This window comes from Accipiter gentilis, chromosome 8 (genome assembly GCF_929443795.1).
Source record: "Accipiter gentilis chromosome 8, bAccGen1.1, whole genome shotgun sequence".
NCBI lineage: Eukaryota > Metazoa > Chordata > Aves > Accipitriformes > Accipitridae > Astur > Astur gentilis.
Genome location: NC_064887.1, coordinates 31,792,910 through 31,811,860, shown reverse-complemented (window position 1 = coordinate 31,811,860; position 18,951 = coordinate 31,792,910). Strand labels below are relative to the sequence as shown.

Sequence of the window (18,951 nt, the reverse complement as noted above, 5' to 3'; positions counted from 1 at the left end):
TATGATGAAATCAGAGAGAGGTCTTGACAGATTTGCTGTTTCAAGCATAGAAACATAGTCCTTCTAAAGTAACCATGCAAAACTGCCTGGATTACTACTGATTTTATTGCCATTTCTCACAAAAAAAAAAAAAGGGGTTTAAATGTCAGTGCAGTTCCCAGAATGTTCATGCCTTTTTTCATCTTAAATAATTTTAAATATGGTTAAAGAAAGAGAAAAGTTGTCGATCATTATGAGAGTAAGCGCATGGGATTTTATGGGGGAACGTGCATGGGATGCTCTGGTGTAGAAGATGCTATCATCCAAGATTTAGCCCTTATTTCCATTTTAAAATGGCTACCTTATTTCCATTTTAAAAACCCAAATATGTGTGGCTAAGAGTGCTGTGGAAAATTAGCTAGTTTGCCAAGGAGTTCGCAGAGATGGGCAATGGCAAAAGATTTTGTAAGGTGCTTATTTCAGGTCCAGCTCCGATTTGCTCTGAATGTGGGACGTTACTAGGGTGTTATAGGTAATCTCATCAACTCAGATAGCAACGGTATTTAATTACTCTATAACCTCCTGATAATTACATTTACATCACTGTAGTTACATGGACATGCACGCAAAAGAAAAAGCTATACATCAGCTCCTCTGCTTCTGCAATTTTATTTTCAGTTTGATGCACAGAACTTGACGCATCTCTCAAGTTTAGGGACAATATTGACATGACCTTTCATTCCAGCTACTCCTGTGTAACCAGCTCAGAGAGGTGAGCTGGAGCCTTCTCCTTCTTGAGCACCAACAGAATCACTGCCTTCGACTACACTGAAAGCCCCTTTTACCCCCCTCTGGCCCCTTCCCAACCACACACACAGCCAGGTTACAAACCTGCCGCTCCTCTGAGCCCAGCCCAGGTGCATGGAGGAGGCAGCTCCACCGATTGCCGTGTTTGCAGAGTCATTACACAAAGCTGGGGAGGGATGTCAGGAGACTGGGTTAAGTTTTCAGGTATGAAAGTTTTTCACAGATTTACTTGTTGGACAGCACCAGGTGACAGTCTGGACTCCAACCCTCCAGTTTTAAGAGACCAGATTTTTTGACACCTGCCAATTATAGGATGTGGCTGCATGTAATAGCAGGATAACCGGTGCGGCTGAAGCAGAAAAGCCCAGCCCATCTGACAGCCTTTTAAAAATTAGCCTGCTTTGGGCATAGGCATAAACTTATTCTCCAAATAAGGACAAAGATTCCCAAAACCTTCTTTATAACTTTTTTTTTTCTTCTGGTCCCTGCCAGCAGAAGGATGTTGTTGGCCCCAGCCCCGGTGGAGTTTCCTGCTCAGGGTTTGCCCCTATTTTCCACCACAGCTTTTTCTTTTCCAGCTTGCAAGCGGCCTCTTAATCTGTTACGGAGGGCTCTGGGACACTGGACCTCACTTGACTGCTGCCTGCATCCTGCAGTAAAAATTTGTAGAGGAAGTGGGACAAAGAACAAAATTCTGGTGTGAGGAAAAAAACCCCAACAATCACAGGAAATACCTGTAATTTTGGCAAAGTCTTTCAATTATGGCTAAATCGGCTCAGAAGTGTGATTCTTCACTGTCAACGTTTCTTAGATCAGCTTAAAGTACAATGACGGAAGAGAAAGGAACTATGCAATTCATAATATATGTAAGTGAGAAATATGACAGCAATATAATTTTTGTATGCAGACTATATTTACGATCAACCAAAACATGAATTGAGGAGCAAGTGTTTCAGGCTGTTTATTCCAGTCTTTGCACTACTGGTTGTAAAGGATCTTCATATTAAAAATACTCCCCCCTCTTAAAATTAGAAGAAAAGTTTTTTTGACAAGATTGTTAGTGGCACTACTCAGGGACCTGGCCTTGCACTGCTCGGCTCAACAGGAATTGCACCACTACCTGCGGGTAGGAAGAGAAGTGGACAGACCCTTGATGCATTGTTTGCTGATGGATTTTTAAACTCTTCTGGTTTACAAAAGATAAAAATACACTATCTGAAAACAAACATGATGGAAACAGCCATGAGTAATAGAAACTATTCCCATGAAATGATAACATGGGACAACTGGAGATAAAATAGTCCAGGGCAGTTGAAAAATGAGTTCCCCTAATTCTTTGCCAAATTCAGCGTGGCTTGCTTAGGCAGAGCTGTTTATATGGAGCAAGGCCAACTTTCCCACTTGGTTGGTCTGGCTACGGCGCAGCTTCAGCCCCTACCTAACGTAACCGAAAACCCAACAGCTAGGATGTTTATCCTAGGAGAATATGTAGTTTGATCATCTCCAGTACAAGTCTGCATGCAGCCCAAATTACCAACAGGAAAAGACCATAGTGATGGAGGTGGAAGGATTTGTCAAATTAACTGAGCAAGGGTCCATTTCCCCTTTGCTGAGGTTTAGATCCTGCTCCAGAATAAACTTTGCTAATGCTTCATGATGCATCTCCTGTTCTGCTGAACCACCCTTGCACTCAATCACAAAAGTTTAGCACAAGTTATGATACGTCTTTTAAGACTAAAACCAAATGTCATTGCACTGAGAAACAAGAAACATCTGTCAGTTGTCCCACTGGAAATTGAGAATCCTCCCCCCAACTTGTTTATTCTTGCTTCTCCACTGCCTTTGACCTTCTAAACTATGCATCACCTGTGCTGGACACTTGTATGTAGCTCCATCTCAGACCAAGAGCATGTCCTCAAATACCCAACTTTTTATTTTGGGTTTCACTGCTTTTATTGAAATAAACTGACATACAACTTTAAAAAATAACGGCACTCTTTGGCAAATTGTCCCACGAAATTCTGCTGGTCTAGCCACTGGCTTTCAGCCTCGTGGCATGGCTGTGCACAGCCTGGCTAGCTCGCCCTGCCATGGTTCTCCACTCTCAACGACATGTTGCCAAGTGGCTGGTGTGGATGCAGGTCAGGAAAATGCAGAAAAAAAAGTCAGAAAATAGTAACTTCTTGGCTGGCATACAAGAGAGGGGTTGCCTACACGCACTGGACTTCAGTCATTTGGAAGTTAGGAAGAGAAAGAGGTAAACACCTGCCATAAAAGTTGTTACTCCACTTAAATATTGGTGTTTGGTAGTAAGGTGACCCTTCCAAGGATAGCAAGATGACCATGACCCTTCCTTTTCATAGTACAATTGCTTGCACTCAGCACCTTTTGAACAGGCTTTTCAGAAAATACCACAATCAGCGATACAAATCTCTTTGGAGGTCTGGGGGATTTATCTTCTTAAACCATTTAAGCCCATTGGAAAATACACTTTGCGCTCCAAGGGACATGAACTGTAAAAAAGGAGATGATTTACTGTATCAAAGCAATCCCTAGACAAAATAAGACCTAAAAGAAACAATAAGCATTGTGCATGCTGAATGCCAGTACACCCAGCACTTCAAACAAGTGTGCAGTACTGAGACAGAACAGGAATGAATGACTTTGTCTTTGTATTTCTTCCACAACGCCACAAGCAAAGCTGTCAGAAGTAAATATAAAAGGATCAGTTGATCATACTCACATGTGCTTCACCAGCCAGGAGTGAGACCCACTACTGGGGACATGCTTTTCAATGATAAATTATAAACTATACTGCATGCCTTAATGTTATTCAGCAAATTCAGTACTGAGCTTTAAAATTACTACTGTCCATCCACCCACCCACCCACCCATCCATCCATCCATCCATCCAGATATATAATCTTATTCTCATAGCCTGTCAGGGTAGCAGCAAAATGAGTTAACAAAATAATTTCAGCATTTGGCTCATGGGTTGACTTCATCCCAAGTTCCAAGATAAACGCAACCTTTGATTGAGATAAACATCAAAAATTGTAGATGCTCTACTTGAGCTCTGTGAATTGGCAAAGCTAGATGTCAGTATTGGCAGCTCTGAAATGGGTTGGATGCTTGCCGTGAAGAAAGAAGCAGCCTCTGCTGCTTCTGCTGTGATACTGTGCATAAAAGCTGCTCTTCCTGAATTCACCTGTTCATTTCAAACATCATTATCACTTATTAAATGCATCTGGTAACCAGAAAACCTGTGAAAGCAATTCTCTTTAGCACATCCTCTCTAACAGTGCCCACCACCTTCCAGTGCTCTGGAACACGTCATAGTGCAGCAGGAATTACCAGCAATTCCCTCTTTCCTACAGTCTTCTTTCTTGTGCAGTACTTATGGTACCACCCAGAAACCGTTTAAATCCAAGTGCTCCCAGGCTTTATTCTACACGTACAGGGAGACAATATAAAATACTCTCTTTGTTGTTGAAAGCATAGCTCAGTTTGATCTTTATGTATAGAAACAGTATCTTGATTACTTGTGAGTCGTGATTTAATACCTGCTATGACAAAAAGGGATGACAGACACAAATCCCAAGTTCTGATTTGGCTGAATCACCTCTCCACAGGTTTGTTTGCATTTGCTCAGCCAAATCAAGAAGGTCTCTGGTGGAGTCACCCCTCTTCCTTTTCAGACATGCTGAAAAGCGTGGTTTGCACCTGATAAAATATTGAAACCAATTATTTACTCTCAGCCTTGTTTTGTATTAATGTAGACTATTCTCAAAAAAATTATAATGCTGTAACTCCACTGGTGTGTACATCCCCCCAAATCATCAATTTGCAATGCAGACACTGAATTACACTGGTAAAATTCCAGTTAGTCATCCAAAACTCAATGTGTAGGAGAGAATAATACCATCACACCTCAGATCATCCTCTACATAAGTCTCAGCATATAAGCACTCCTTGGGTGCTTAGCCTATTTTCTCCATAGGATGAGTGGGAAAGTCAATGCTGTCTTGTGAAAAAAAACCCCCAGATTTCTTAGCAAGTTTGTCAGCCGAGACTGTGGGTGTGAAATTTGTTCTCCACCAGAAGCGAAGCTTCTCTTTCAGGGCAAGCTAAACAAACACATTTGTAAGTTGTTCAAGTAAACTTGATCCACTGCAAAGGAGGAGCCAAAAATAACAGGCTCCGTTCCAGCCTTGTTGAGCTCCCTTTCTACAATTTTACTCGACTACTTAGCTCTTCCTCAAATGCTCCTCTAAATGAGCCTAATTTTATACTCACCTGCACAATTATCCCCTACATTTCAATAGATTTATATATCTATAATGTTATTCTCGAGCAACTTCATAAGCATCTCATGTTTCAGAGGGAGTAGGCAGACGTGAGTGAGACAGATCTCATACACTCTAAAAAAAAGGCTTGTTTTCTTAAGAGTAGCTTGTGATTTAACTATGGATCCTGCTATTTTGAATTAATTCTGAATACTGTCTCATTATTAAAAAATGCAGAGCAAAACACAGAGCACTAATCCTGCTTAAAAACAGACTGTCTCTTGGGTCAAACTCAGAGACTCATTCCCACAGCCAAGTTTCCTTTCCCCTTTTTGTTCCCTCCCAGACTGGGATCAAGAAAATTCTTCTCCAGAAATGCAGAGACAGGTCTATCACACCTTTGATCTATGGTTAACCACGATTATCCTAACAGCGCATCTTCCACGCCTTCACAAGTGTCTGCTATAACCCAAAACTCTCTGGAGGATATCTCAATTGCAATCACACTATTTCCATGCTGTGTCCTTTGCAAGAAGCACGCAATTCCCTCTGACTGCACTGCAGGTTCCCAGGGTATTTTATTTGAGACCACCTGCTGTTAAGATAGAAATGCCCATGGGAACGTATTTTAGCATCAATCCATGATTGCAAAGCAACGGGCCAGGGTGGCACACATCTTGTGCCCAACTGAAACAGAGACGTAGCCTCCATTGGGTATATCTACACCTTCACCGTGTGCACGTCACAGACGTGTGCCAGCCCGGGGACACCACTGCCTCCAGCTTCTTCATACCTTCTCCCATACATGTGTCATCTCTCATGCTGAGGGAAAATGATGGACAACCTCTCCAGCCAGAGACGGGTCCTGCACAAACAGCTCCACCAGCATTGCAGAGGGGAGAAGCAGTAAACATCAGGAAGCCATTGGCAGTGCTATTGCCCTCCTAAACATGTAGACCTGGAGCAGGGGATAGGGAAAACAATGGGAAGGATTTGAATTTTAACCTTAAAACACCTGAATTGCAACCAGTGAGATCAGGCACTCCTCTATCAAACAGCGGGTGCCACCAGCTGCCAGCTCTGCAAGGCTCCTGTTGCCGAATCATTATTTAGGGGAGAAACAAGATTTCACGAGTTGCCTTTGCACTTGTCAGATTAAAAAAAATCCTAATAATCATGAATTACATAAAGGTTAAAGCTTGTGGTTAATCAAGCAGAAACAAGCTCAATGCGAGACAAGGGTTTGATTAACACTGTCAGATAAGCTTATCCTTAAGGCTGCTGAAATTTATCCTTTATTGGTAATGGGGTTAGAAGCAGCAATGCTCTGTCTAGAAACAATTACTCATGGTCAAATTCAACAAGAATAAGGTCTGACAATCCTTTATTTATAAGCTTATTTCACAGCATTGGAAGAACTAGGGATTTAATAAAACAAGTGAACACAGTCTAATTCCTGGGGGCCACAAGAAGCTAAACTATGCTCTGTATTAAGTTAATTTAGTGAAGGTCAATAGTTTTCAAGTTTGGGAGTTTTTTTCAACTCCCTGATCCACAAGCTGAGCCACTAATGGGGAAAGACACCAGGCATGTCTTGAGCAGCTTTCTCCAATGTCAGCATCACGTTACACATCATGGTAGGTCGTACAAGAACGTTTCTTGGGTACATTTAAACAGCTTTCCAAAAATGTAAGCCAGTGCCACATCACCCTTTAAATTATGATGATGTATTGTCTCTTCTCTCCCTTTCAGGTGACAGGCTTTGCAGCCAGTCACTTCAATGCCCGACTAGCCACAAGATAAAATAACGAAAACAATTCTCACATCAGAGATAGAGATAACAGAAATAACCATCTTCATGATACTAGTTGAAGGTTTTTCTGAATATATATATTTATACAGACACACAGACCTACACAAGATTAATTCTGTGCAATGCCTGGAGTGTGCTCATATATATCTAGGAGATATTTTTACTCATTTCTTTTTTCTTAATTATGTTTCCAAAATTATGCCATACTAGACAGACCTATTACAAAATTACTCAAAGGCATATATGACATTGGACATAGTTATGAGTACACATACACGTCTTTCCATGCAGGGCCTCATTTATGTTGAGGTTGCCTTGCCTTAGTCTTAAAGTTCCCTTTATTCCCTTTACATTATAAGTCCTTTCACCACCAGTCTAGCGTAAGTCAACCCAGATGGACTTCTCAGAGTAGCAGGTTTCCCCTGAAGGCATCACTTTTTAAGCACTGTAGCAGAAGGCCATTATCCTGTGGTAATATTTTATTCCATTTCTCTTCAACAAACACACAAACCCCACAAAATGGAAAAGGGCTACATATGGGTAACAAAATGAGAATAAGGGTGCTGTCGGGTCCCCTTTCTTTGCAATTTTTCTTACCAAATCGTAAGGGGTTTGATTCTCTTTTGGCTCTCATATACACTGAAAATGAGTAAGTGTCATGATTTGTAAAGGACAGTATTTCAGCTAGCCTACATGCAAAAAAGAGGTATAAAACCAAGATTAATCCCTGAACTAAATTAGCAGAGGTCTCAAAGTATGGGTGTTTATTTTAGTGGCTTTCCAAGACCACAGCAATGTCTCTTAATTTTATTGAAGGAAATAGTTTCAGCCTCAGAGCTCCTCCTTGCCATTTTGAACCCCAAAAGGCCAACTGGGTATATACAGACATTTTAATGCAAACAACTAGCACCGTTCAGATTTTTGAAGCACTGATCTATAGCCCAAGGTCATACACATGTCACCAATATGTCACTTGGGGCCATTTTCCAATTTCATCTATTTTTCTTAGCTTGTGCCAACACCACCTTGCCTTGGTCCTATGTGGGGCAGCAGCCATGGAAGGACGTTTGGAGGTGGACTGCAAGGAACACACACATATTCTCCCTGGGAGGTGTACATTAGAGGAGCAGTCTTGGCCATGGTCTCCTTCCCATTTCCATCTTATGAGATGGCAAAAGCCTTTTGCTGTTGTAATCTCTCAGGTAACCTCCTCTTGTGCTCTTCTGACACGTTGCTTTCTTGGTAAATATGTATTTTTAAAATTGGATCTCTGCTACAGCACCCAGGAAGTTCTTTCAAGTCAAAACCACAGTGATGCTTGTGCTGCAACCTTCATTATGCAGAGGGAGAAAAAAAATCACAGATGTGTATTCCACATAGCAAAGGAGACAGAACTATTTAACCCTGTTAGATGTAGCTGACAACATAGGTCTTTAGATGGACAAAGAGACAACTCTTTGTGAAAATCAAGAATCAATTTTATTGCTCTTCCCCCTTTTTTAAAAAGGACATACAAATTAAAATAGATATCTAATTAAGCTTCTAATAAAACTTTATATTACAGGAAGAGGAATATGTAAAGTGCAGTTCACATCCTAAGGATTTTTTTACCCCACCTCCTACTTTACATTAAGCTTGGACAACAAAAACGGGAAAATATTTCATTTGTAGTGCATTTTTAGTCATTTGCTTCAGGTTCTCATTAATTTCATGCTATAATACTGCAAGATGAATGCAAGAAAATTTAACTGTTGTCACAGCAAAACATTATTGGAGAGAGGATGGGAGGACTTACTTTATAAAACCTAGAAGTTTGAATGAAGCATCATTTCAAAATCTCTTTACTATATCATATATTTTGTTTTTACAAAGCATGGTGATACAATGGGACCACTTTCTGACACTACATGGACCATGCTGGCCATAAAGATGCTACAGTAGGAATGGTTCAGGGGTCACACAACCTGCAAGACAAAAATGTTGTTTCACAGCACTAAGCCATAGGGTGCAATGTCATGGTCCCAGCAGATAGCCTGCGTCCTTGCCCTGGTAAAGCCAGAATTAGTCACTATGACTTTGAGTAACCTGTTTTGCATATGTATTAAACATACTGAAAAAATATTTCCATCATATCATCCATTCATATGTACACCCAACAGCTGCAGAACAGCAACCAGGGTGGACTAGTCGTTTTAAGCTGGCAAAATAAATCAGTAGATGAATGTTTCTCAGTTCTGGCATTTCTAAATGATTTTTCCTAATATATGGTTAATCTTTCTATGACTTAACTAAGCCAAACTAGACAAATTCTCCTTGCTGATAGTCTGTTCTCAGGTTCAGAAAAATAAGATAATATCCTTAAACATGTTTGCTAAATCTTTAGAAATAAATTGATTAAAAAATGACTGCATTCACACTTTGCAAGAAATACTTCCAAGCTTTAAAGGGTCTATATTCATGCAATTAAAAGTCTCTCCTTTTACAAACAAACCCTTCTCTACTTCTCCGTGGATGATAGCATCTCCCAGCCAGCAAAACCACACTGTTCACTGATTTTTTAATTCTGGAGAAGAGACGGGAGGAAGCGTTGGCACCTCGTCCTGTGGGGAAGGACATTTCTTCCCACGGCTGCAAAAAAGCATCAATTAAGGTTGAGTTTAGAAAACAAGCGTATAATTATTACATGAATCTGCTCACCAAATCTCATGTAGAACAGTCTCTTTTTCTGTGAATATTACAGAAAGGGAAGGGAAAATACAGCTCTGTGATGCAACAGATAAGCTTTATAATTCAGGTTAGTTGAGAAACACCAAGAAGTGGTACCAGAGCATTAGCCACCTGGATCTGGGGTTCTTCAAAGCTACAGAAATGTCTGCTTTGACACAGAGGGAGGAAGACACATTGATGCTCAGCTGTGAACAGAGACCTCAACCAAGTCTCCTCTCATCCTTCAAAACCATCTTTGTCTGAATGAGTACGTCTGGTTTTCTCACTCACACTTTACTCAGCCTCTACTGTAGCAGCTGCTACCACCCAAAAGCCCCAGTTTGGGTTAGGACGCAGACTTTTGCTCTCTTCCAGCTGTGAAACGGGTGCAAAGGAAACAGGACTGGCTGCAACAGAGCAAAGGAGGTCTTCCTTTGCCTCATGAAACCAATGCAACTGCTCCTAAAGCCCCTGCTAAATTTAGTCCAGGGACAATCCATGGACAGGAGCAGAGAAAATGAGGCAAAAGGGCATGAAAAGAAAATAAAAGGGGAACAAGCAAACAGAAGACAGGAGATGGCCCTCTGGCTGCCTGGGACTTCTCAACATGGGAGACCTGCCAGTGGTGTCCTTTTCTCTCTTTTCTCCTATCCAAAGTTGAGCAAGGCCATAATCAAAATCCCAGTATTTCCAAAGCACTGTAAAAGAAGGAAATAAAGTGATCCAAACATTTTGGGGTATTTTTGCAAAGCTAAAAGGACCCATTAAACTTAATCAATCATTCCTTACTTGGCAGAGTTTATGCCTTTGATTCTTCTGGATTAAAGTTGGCACCAGACTAATAAAAGTATACCCTCTGCTAGCAAACTCAGAATTCATTCTGGAAATTTAATCCTGAAAAGAGGTCAAGTAAAAATCAAGACAACCCCTAACTTTCTGCAACTGCAGCAGTATCAAAGATGAAGGACTGCCTTCACATTCACCAGGTCTGCTCTTCCTACAACCTGCCAGTGCCAGTAATCCAGAGGTAGTAGAAATACTCCCAGGTCACAAGGTCTAGGTTAGGGGAATTTAAGGAAAAAAAGGGTAAAGAAGAACTGTGTTCAGAAAGAATTTGATGTAAATATAACAGAGGACACATAAGAAGCAAGACCTTTTTCTTATAGTCGCTCCTGTGCAAATGCTGGGGTTTAAGGTCTAATTACTCTTTGTCCCAGCAAACTGTTGAAAAGTATTTATTTTCTTTTTCAGACTTCTAATTTTAGCTGTAAATCAGAGAAACATCAGAGCCCCACTGTGTGTTTGACTGCGACTCCCAGACAGGTGTAGCTACAGTGTCGCTTGCTGTGACGGGAAGGTGGTGGCACACAACTCCCCGGGTGGACTCTCAAAGTCATCTTGTTTCTTCTGTGGAGCTGGTTTCACTAAAGTCCGCTTACATACAGTGGAATCAAGCTCGGAGGGGTTACAGTCCAGCCACATGACGGTTTGCCAAGTGTTGTACATTATTCTTCTTCCGCCTTGACAAGTTTCAGTTCCTCAAACACTCATGAAAGCATCACTGAGAAGACAATAGGGTTAGCGCCAGTGTTTGTTTTTTTCATTTCTAGGAAGACTTCCCGGGAAGAAACACCAGTCAGCTATTGTCCCTCTCACTAAATGTGTGTTTCAGTCTCCTCAGCCGCTCAGCTCTTCCGCCTCAATGTTTCAATGCTCCTTCCTTTTTGAAAAAAAAAAAAAAAAAAAAAAAAAAAAAAAAAAAAAAGTTGCCTCATTTCCTCTCCATTTATCTTTCACGTTCAGAAGGGCTTGAGACAACACAACACAACTTGAAAGGCAAAAAAAAAACCAAATCAAAACCACCTTCTTCCAGTGGTGTGTTTGTACAGTAGGACCACATGAGCTTCTGGGCTTGGAAAAACAGCTAGGCAGGTTATTATTAAGGAGAGGAAATTTGTTCTTAGGAATTTATTTGGAAATGGTTTGGTGAGAGCTCTCCTGCTGGTTTGCAGTAACCCTATGACCCTTGAAGTCTTCAGCAGGACATCCACGTATAGACATGCCAAAAGTACTCACCCATATGCCCACAACTTGTGGCAAGACATAACCAGAACATGTTCAAGGCCTGGTTTTATACCCTATGGTGGCAATACCTCAATTAGTGCATTTAACAGTTTGCTTTCGTCGCTCTTGCCTTTGTACAATCAACTATGGAGCTCCAGTTTTGCAAGTCTCAGTTCTTCCACCATGGGTCTCCATAAAGTTCTCCCCATCAACCCAATCTGAGCTCCCATCAACACGGATGCTGATACTTCCTCTCTTTTTGGAGAAGAACATGGTCCTCTGTTTTGTTTGTCCATATCAAAACTTAAATTCTTCATCTTTCTGTGTTTGGTAAAATGTTTTATTTAGGAGACTAAGAAAAAAACATCCCTAAGAATGCAACATGCAAGAGCTGATAAGAATAAAAGAATATAGCTTCTGTGTGATAAGAGTTTTATCTGGCAAATTTATGTATATCAGATTACATTTTCATTTTCTGAATGCAAAAGTAATCATTAGTAATGCTACTTTAAAAATATTTAGCTCCTATCTAGTCAACTGCACTTTAAGTACATTATCACAGGTCATTTCACTGGGTAGGCAGCCAGGCTCATTTACAGACACACAACTGGGGGGAAGGATGCTAAAGGCACCCCTCTGTGGCAAAAGGGGTCACAAAGTGTTTATGTTAGTTCAGGTCTTCATAAGAAAGAGCAGATTTTGGTTAATAATAAACAACTATGATTATGTGGTGTTGCTTTGAAATTTCAAAATTATACAATGTATTTTCTTTGTGTCTTTCCCCCAACTCCTCAGTTAAGTGACTGCAGAAGATAAAGCAGAGTCTATGAGATGGTCTAGCTTTTGCTCCAGCCTCTACAGGGCTGCTCTGGAAAAATTTGCCATGAGCCCATGCAAGCGTCCAACATCCACAAACTGCCTCTAACAGACTAACACTCATTTTGAATCTCATCCAAATCTGAATTCCTCCAAAGCCTGCCTGCATTTACGGACTACAACTAAATTTCAAACCATGTTTGCATCTTTTGATGCTGGCTTAAAGTCAGCCTGTAGCTTTCTGAGAAGAAAAAAAAATGCAGGGAAAGCCACATAAATCCAATTTTCTATCTTCATTTGGGCTGATGTGATTCACCAGCCTGATGAAGTGCAGGATGAACACTGAATTTCTATGAAATATTTTCCCACTTAACAGCATCCCGTGTGGCTTCAAAACACCCTCAAGAGCTCTTGAATCCACAACAACCTTTCAGAGACTTTTCTAGCCCTTACCATTACTCCTAAAGACCTCTACTATACAGTGCAATCATCTTGTCCAATAAGATGCTACTCAGGCTGCGTGCTATTCACACAGTAGCAAAACTTCTTTGTACCCTGGGACACTAATTCTTCACTATTTATGCTTTCAAGCACCGCTAAGCAATTATTTCCCCAACAGTTTCACCATAGGTTTTGCATAAAACCAGCAGCTTCGTACAAACAGGCATGCTCTTGGTTAACTAAAAAGCAGATCAGTGAAAAGGATGATAGAATAAGAACAGGCTAAGAATTCTGGAAAACTGTATTCACAAAAACCAGCAATATGATTCATGGATGCTTTATAATTTCCAATGCAAAAGCACAGCCACAGAGACAGTGTTGAAAAAGTGCATCTTATGGTCTCTGCTTTACACTGAGCTTGACTAGCAAAGATGCTGGATCCAAAGGTTTGGGTTTAAATGGAGTCATGATTTTTTCTTTGCATGTCTCAGAAATTCAGAGTTCAGGACAACAAAACACAGGCCTCAGATTTAATATACTGGTTTCCAATTTTGCTTGCAGGCATGTCCCTCTGAGGGACATGTACCTTAGCTTACAGCCACAAAAACCACAATCTAGGAGATGGTGGTCTTCTTACAACAGCTTTTGAATCAGTAATGAGGTCAGGTCCTTGTACTGTAATTATTTCTCTTTTAGAAGTACCTCCATCACTAAGAGGATAATATACGTGGTTGAAGATTCAAAGGTATTTTTGAAAATTACTTTTGCTGCCACTGGTGTGAGGCAACTTCTCATGTTTCCAGAACTGCTGGATACCAACCACCAGTGCCAGGCAGGTGCTCAGAACCTCTGAAGCTAAGCTGAAAGCCTAAATACCAACGGAAGTTCTAAAAATTACAATTTTTGCTTGGATGTAGTAAAAGTATCTGCTTTGTGTGCTTCAGAAGAATGTTCTGTGAGAAAAAAATGAAAGCATCAGATCTTATCTCATTCAAGAACAACTCGTACAGAGCAATGTGAAGAAAGCCAGAAGAGATAATGCAGCCTTGGCTTCAAGATTGAGCAGATACCCTAACATGCTTTTCAAACCCTTAATTTCCTAGGGTTCCTCTAATTTGTAAAATACTGTATCTTGAAATCGAAAGAAAACATAGAATTATAGTAAAGAAACAGAAGATAAGAAAGTAAAACTGTTTCACTAGCCAGCATATGCTTTTTTATTATTATCTATTTAAATAGAAATAAAAAGTCTTTTAAATGCATTAGAACTACCTTTTTTGCAAATTGCTCCGGAAAACTGATTTTTTAAACATACACTCTTCTTTGCTTGTCTACTGTATATAAATTGCAAATCTTCTGCTTAACATATTATTCAGTCTGGAATAATTACACACCAGAGAGATGCCTAATAACCTAATCTTTAAACTCTACAGATCTAAAAAAAGATCCCAAGGCATGTTTTATGAATATAGAATGGCATCAGCTGACAAATATATGGCACAGTCCATATTATTGTGGTTGCAACCAAGAACCACATGAATCGATGTTATGGGCTTGTTTTTGCATTATTTAAGATGACAGGACTTCTGAAGGAAAGCAAGACCATGTTCTATAATCGTGAGAATCCACTCTGAAGATAAAAGAAAATCAGCCACACAATATGGTAAAGAAAATACAGAGTATAAGCCATACTGCATTCTATCGGCATGGTGCACTTCACTGGAAGACTGCATGAGGTTTTAAAAAAATCAAACAGCTGCTACAAGAAGCAACAATGAATAGAAATACTTGGATTTACAACTAAAACTAACAGGGGACAGAAATGACAAAGAAATATTTTCAGTTACCATAACCATATTGTTTTAGACTTATATCAGACAAAAGCTATTTCAACAGGAAAACCTGTCTTAGCCAACAGCTGGAAAACTCATAGCCTTATTCTGGAAGGAAAGGGGACTTATTACTTTTTACAGATGTCTCCATTCCCATCATCCAAAAGAAGTTAAAACTATGAATAGAGAGATGGGCCCCATCTGAAATACAGCTTTCACATCCTCCCAAGGCTGCGCACGCTCACATCTCTGGCACTGGTTCAGCCTACGCTACTATACGTAATGGTCACAGAAACTCAACCTGACATTTTGCATAGCATCCTCAAATTCAGCTTTAAATTTATTTTTGGTTCAGTGTCTCAGAAAATCGTGTGTCCCTTCCAACAGCAGAACTCCAGACACCTCAGCTATCAGAGAGGCTGGATTTTATTTTCAAAATTACTCTTTTGCAGACAGTAACAATAAAAATCCAGCCAGCATTCACCTACACCATCCAGCTCCAGCACCCTGCAAGACCTGGCTGTAAAAGCACCCTCCAAGGCAACCCTGATTTTAGTTTGTAGTCAGGAAAGTAACATCTGCCACTGCCAAGTGTTATGGAAAGAGCATGGCAACTTTTCAGTTGACCACACTTCCTGCTGCCTAAATTAATACACACTAAGGAAAAACCATGTAGCAAGACTAATAACTAACAAACCACAAGATCTTGCTCAAAATTACCACTTAGTATTTTATACTCTTACCAACGCGTTGTTTTTGTATGTTTGTTTATGTTGGTAACTCCCTTGTATCTCAGTGTGGTATCAGCTTTAGACATCCTCATTCTGGTATGAGATGTGCTGAGCAGCTTCATGTTTTTTCCAGACATAAGGGAAGTTGGTGAAAAATTCAGATGGGGGCCTGCCTTCTTCATTCACTTCAAACCCAACTTCTTCCTCCAACAAATCCCAGTGCTGCTTCTCACTGGGCTGCTTCAGTTTATGATTTGTCACCACTACTTAGCCACTGCTCCCAAGGGATTACCACAAACAAACGCATCAAGCCCTTAATGCCCAGTCTCCAAAGTCTTCTACAGAAGCTGTTTTTGTCGCAGGTCTTGGGTGTGTTTCACAGTAAATATGGCCTCAATTTTGTTCCGGGCACTCTTCCTCCCCACTGCTTCCCTTGGGTTTGGTAGGACATTTTTTGAAAGCAGCTTGCTGCTGGGCCCTTATGCTCTCAGCTAAAAAAGCATATGAAACTCAACAACGGGAGGAAGGAATTGAAGCTGTGGTAGAGAATGGTGACATACATACAACAACGTGGGGATCTTTCTTCTACAGCTGCTGAGGAAACCCTCTAATGAGGACAACTGGACTGGCAAAGGAACTGCTGTGCTAATGAAATACTAACGGTCCCTCCAGCGGCACAGCAATTATGTACCATGAAAGCAAGCATGTACACTGCAGCCATTCCCTAAGGAAAGCATGCGTCACATAATTAAAATACTTATGTATGAAGGAATGAAAGAAGTGGGACCCGAATCCCAATACTGGCCCTAAAAATGCAGTGCAGCCAATGTAGCAGACTAGTGAGCTATCACACGTCTAGAAGTAAGGTTGAATTAAGATTCAAGTTTTCAAGATACCTTGATTTTGGTATCCAGAGAGAAAGGTGCTCAAATCCCACATCAGTCCACACAGACACTGACATCCTTCCCCATCCCTCTGGTCTGTTCTTGATCAACAGGCTGATGGAAGCAGCTGTTAACATCATTTTCTACTCAGCACATGATCTGCTTCTGTAGCTCAAAAAGCTTTTTGAACTTCCTAGAGATCATTTTCTTCTACTAAATACATTGTGATGGCTGAATCAACCTTGGCGTGGGCTACAAATACCTTTCACATATAGGTCAGACTCAAATAAAGCTCATGGAAACTGGGAGCAATGCCTGTCCTGTGGCCTTTCACCAGTCTGCTCAAGACCTCTCTCCAAATCATAATGTTTGATTTGTACCACAAGCTGAATACATGGACAAGGAGGCTAACATAGCTTGCCATCCTGCTTTGCATAGAAAATTTCAGATTTTTAAGTAAATAGATGATTTATTAGTTTCATATTCAAATGGATATATGTCCCTCCTTCACACAGTGCACACTTGGATTAATGGGGTTGATTTGCCTGGATTAAATCCTCCTGTGCAGCACATATAGGTTAGCTTCACAGGATTTCTGATTGTTTATCTTTTTTTAAACTAAAAGATGCTGGAACAACCATTGGCTCCAGTCTATCAAGCCTCCTGTGCAAGATATAGGAAGCTACACCAGGTAGGTGTGCACCCACCTACCCCTCATTTTGGTAGATTATAATACTGAGCAATGCCTCCAAGGTCTGATCCATGAAATGCCAGAAACTGCTTCGGTTTCTATAAAACACAACCCCCCATGAACAATCCAACAGCTCTGTTACTTTTACACATAGGTTTTTCCAAGAGTTTACAGCTTTGTTTTAGTGCGTCACCCTTTCCTCCACACACAACTGATCTGCTAATTCCAACCTGCACGGGAGGTGGACATACCTTCACCATGCCTACTGACATTTGCTACTTTCTTTTTCTTTTTCAGGCAATGTTTGGTTTGGGAAATAATTTTTTTCAACATTAATATGTAGGAAATGGCATAGTCTCAGTCTAAGCCCTTCCTTCTTCATTAAAAATACTGCAGCATGACAGATCTGTGCTCTTAGCACAATTTCATTACATGATCATTTTGCATTCTGCAAATGAGGGTCTTCAGTGTGGGCCACAAGAGGGGTAAAGGAAACTCCAGCTGATTCCCTATTTCCTGGACATAGCTGGAAAGCCCATTGCAAATTATCAAGCTTGGTAAAAACACTAATAAATAACTAAACAAGCGTGATTACGTTTTAAAAGCACATGAAAATAAAGAATGCATGTCTCCCCTGTGTCTTTAATTCAGACAGTCCCCTTTTCTATGTGCATTTGAGACACTTTTAAAGGGTGGCAAGACACTGGAACAGGTTGCCCAGAGAGTCTGTGGATGCCCTGCCCCTGGCAGTGTTCAAGGCCAGGCTGGATGGGGCTTTGAGCAACCTGGTCTAGTGGAAGGTGTCCCTGCCCATGGCAGGGGGGTTGGAACTAGATGATCTTTGAGGGCCCTTTTCAACCCAAACCATTCTATGACTGACTCTATGATCTTTTCTCCTCCAAAAGCACCATAAAACTACCATCAACTTAGATCATCTTACAATCTGGATGATTTTGGGGCTCCTCCTTGCAGACACATCAAATGCAACTGTGACATCTGGATACCTCCCTCCAGTCATGCTCACAAACCATCACTAACCTCAAACACTCCTTGTGTCAGTTGTTTTGCTGCTGCTTCCCAGGCTCAGAGCAAAGTCTGATGGAGCGCAAGCAGCAGTGGTTAAAGGTACTTTACTTTACAATCACATCGAAAAATATCATCATTTAATCAACTTCATATGGTACCTGCTCCATTCATTGGGGAGCTCTGAAAGTTTGTGGCATGGTTAGCTGGAAATAGCAGGGACTTGATTTATATTTAGGGCAGATAAATACCACTCCAAAGAACCAGATCCTGTCTCTGTCTGCCACAAAATGTAAAGCTGGACAAAATGTATGTCACTTATGGGAGAAGCTCCCAGATAGCTCCTGCTGTCTTCTGTTTTCTGATTTACAGAAACTCTGAGTGCCCACAGTCACAACTGAGCACAGCCAGAGCCCTGCTGGATATCTGGGGAGAGCATTAAAATGGCCAGTTCCCTGAAAAATTAAGCACTAGGTTTGTCAATATCCAAATTACTAGCCATAACTCCTCATGCATGAAATAAAATACCACCACCTATCACAGTATCTCAGCAGGAAGATCAGCTGATTGATGCCTGAACAGCACTTTGTAGCTTGGCAGGTGTACAGGAAATCTCAGAAAGGAAAAAAAAAAAACAAAAAACAGACAACAAATCTAGGGCTTTCTACTGAATGAAGCCAATAGAAAATATACCAAAAAGCTGCCTTTGCACCCCGTTGTGTCTTGAGCATCAGCAGTGAGTTCAGGGCTTCAGATTCCTGGACATTTTCAGCTAACAGGGTAAGCTTAAATGGTAGAAAGTTGTGTTTGCTTTGTGGCATCGCCTTTGTCTACAGGGGTGAACAGCTGCTTCTGGCTGTGGGTTTTGCAGCTACTTG

The 18,951-nt window shown here is 40.9% G+C and overlaps 1 protein-coding gene across 2 annotated transcripts in view; it reads right to left on the bottom strand.

The window, feature by feature from the left end:
• NIBAN1 (niban apoptosis regulator 1) overlaps window positions 1-18,951 on the bottom strand; it is a 70,032-nt gene that overhangs the window by 40,122 nt on the left and 10,959 nt on the right. The window contains exon 1 of one of the 2 annotated variants that reach the window (XM_049809470.1): window positions 5,866-5,986. The exons of the other annotated variant lie outside the window; for it this stretch is intronic. Coding sequence (XP_049665427.1) covers window positions 5,866-5,986 — 121 coding nt within the window. Of the gene's footprint in view, window positions 1-5,865; window positions 5,987-18,951 lie in introns of those variants that run through there. 2 annotated transcript variants of the gene reach the window in all.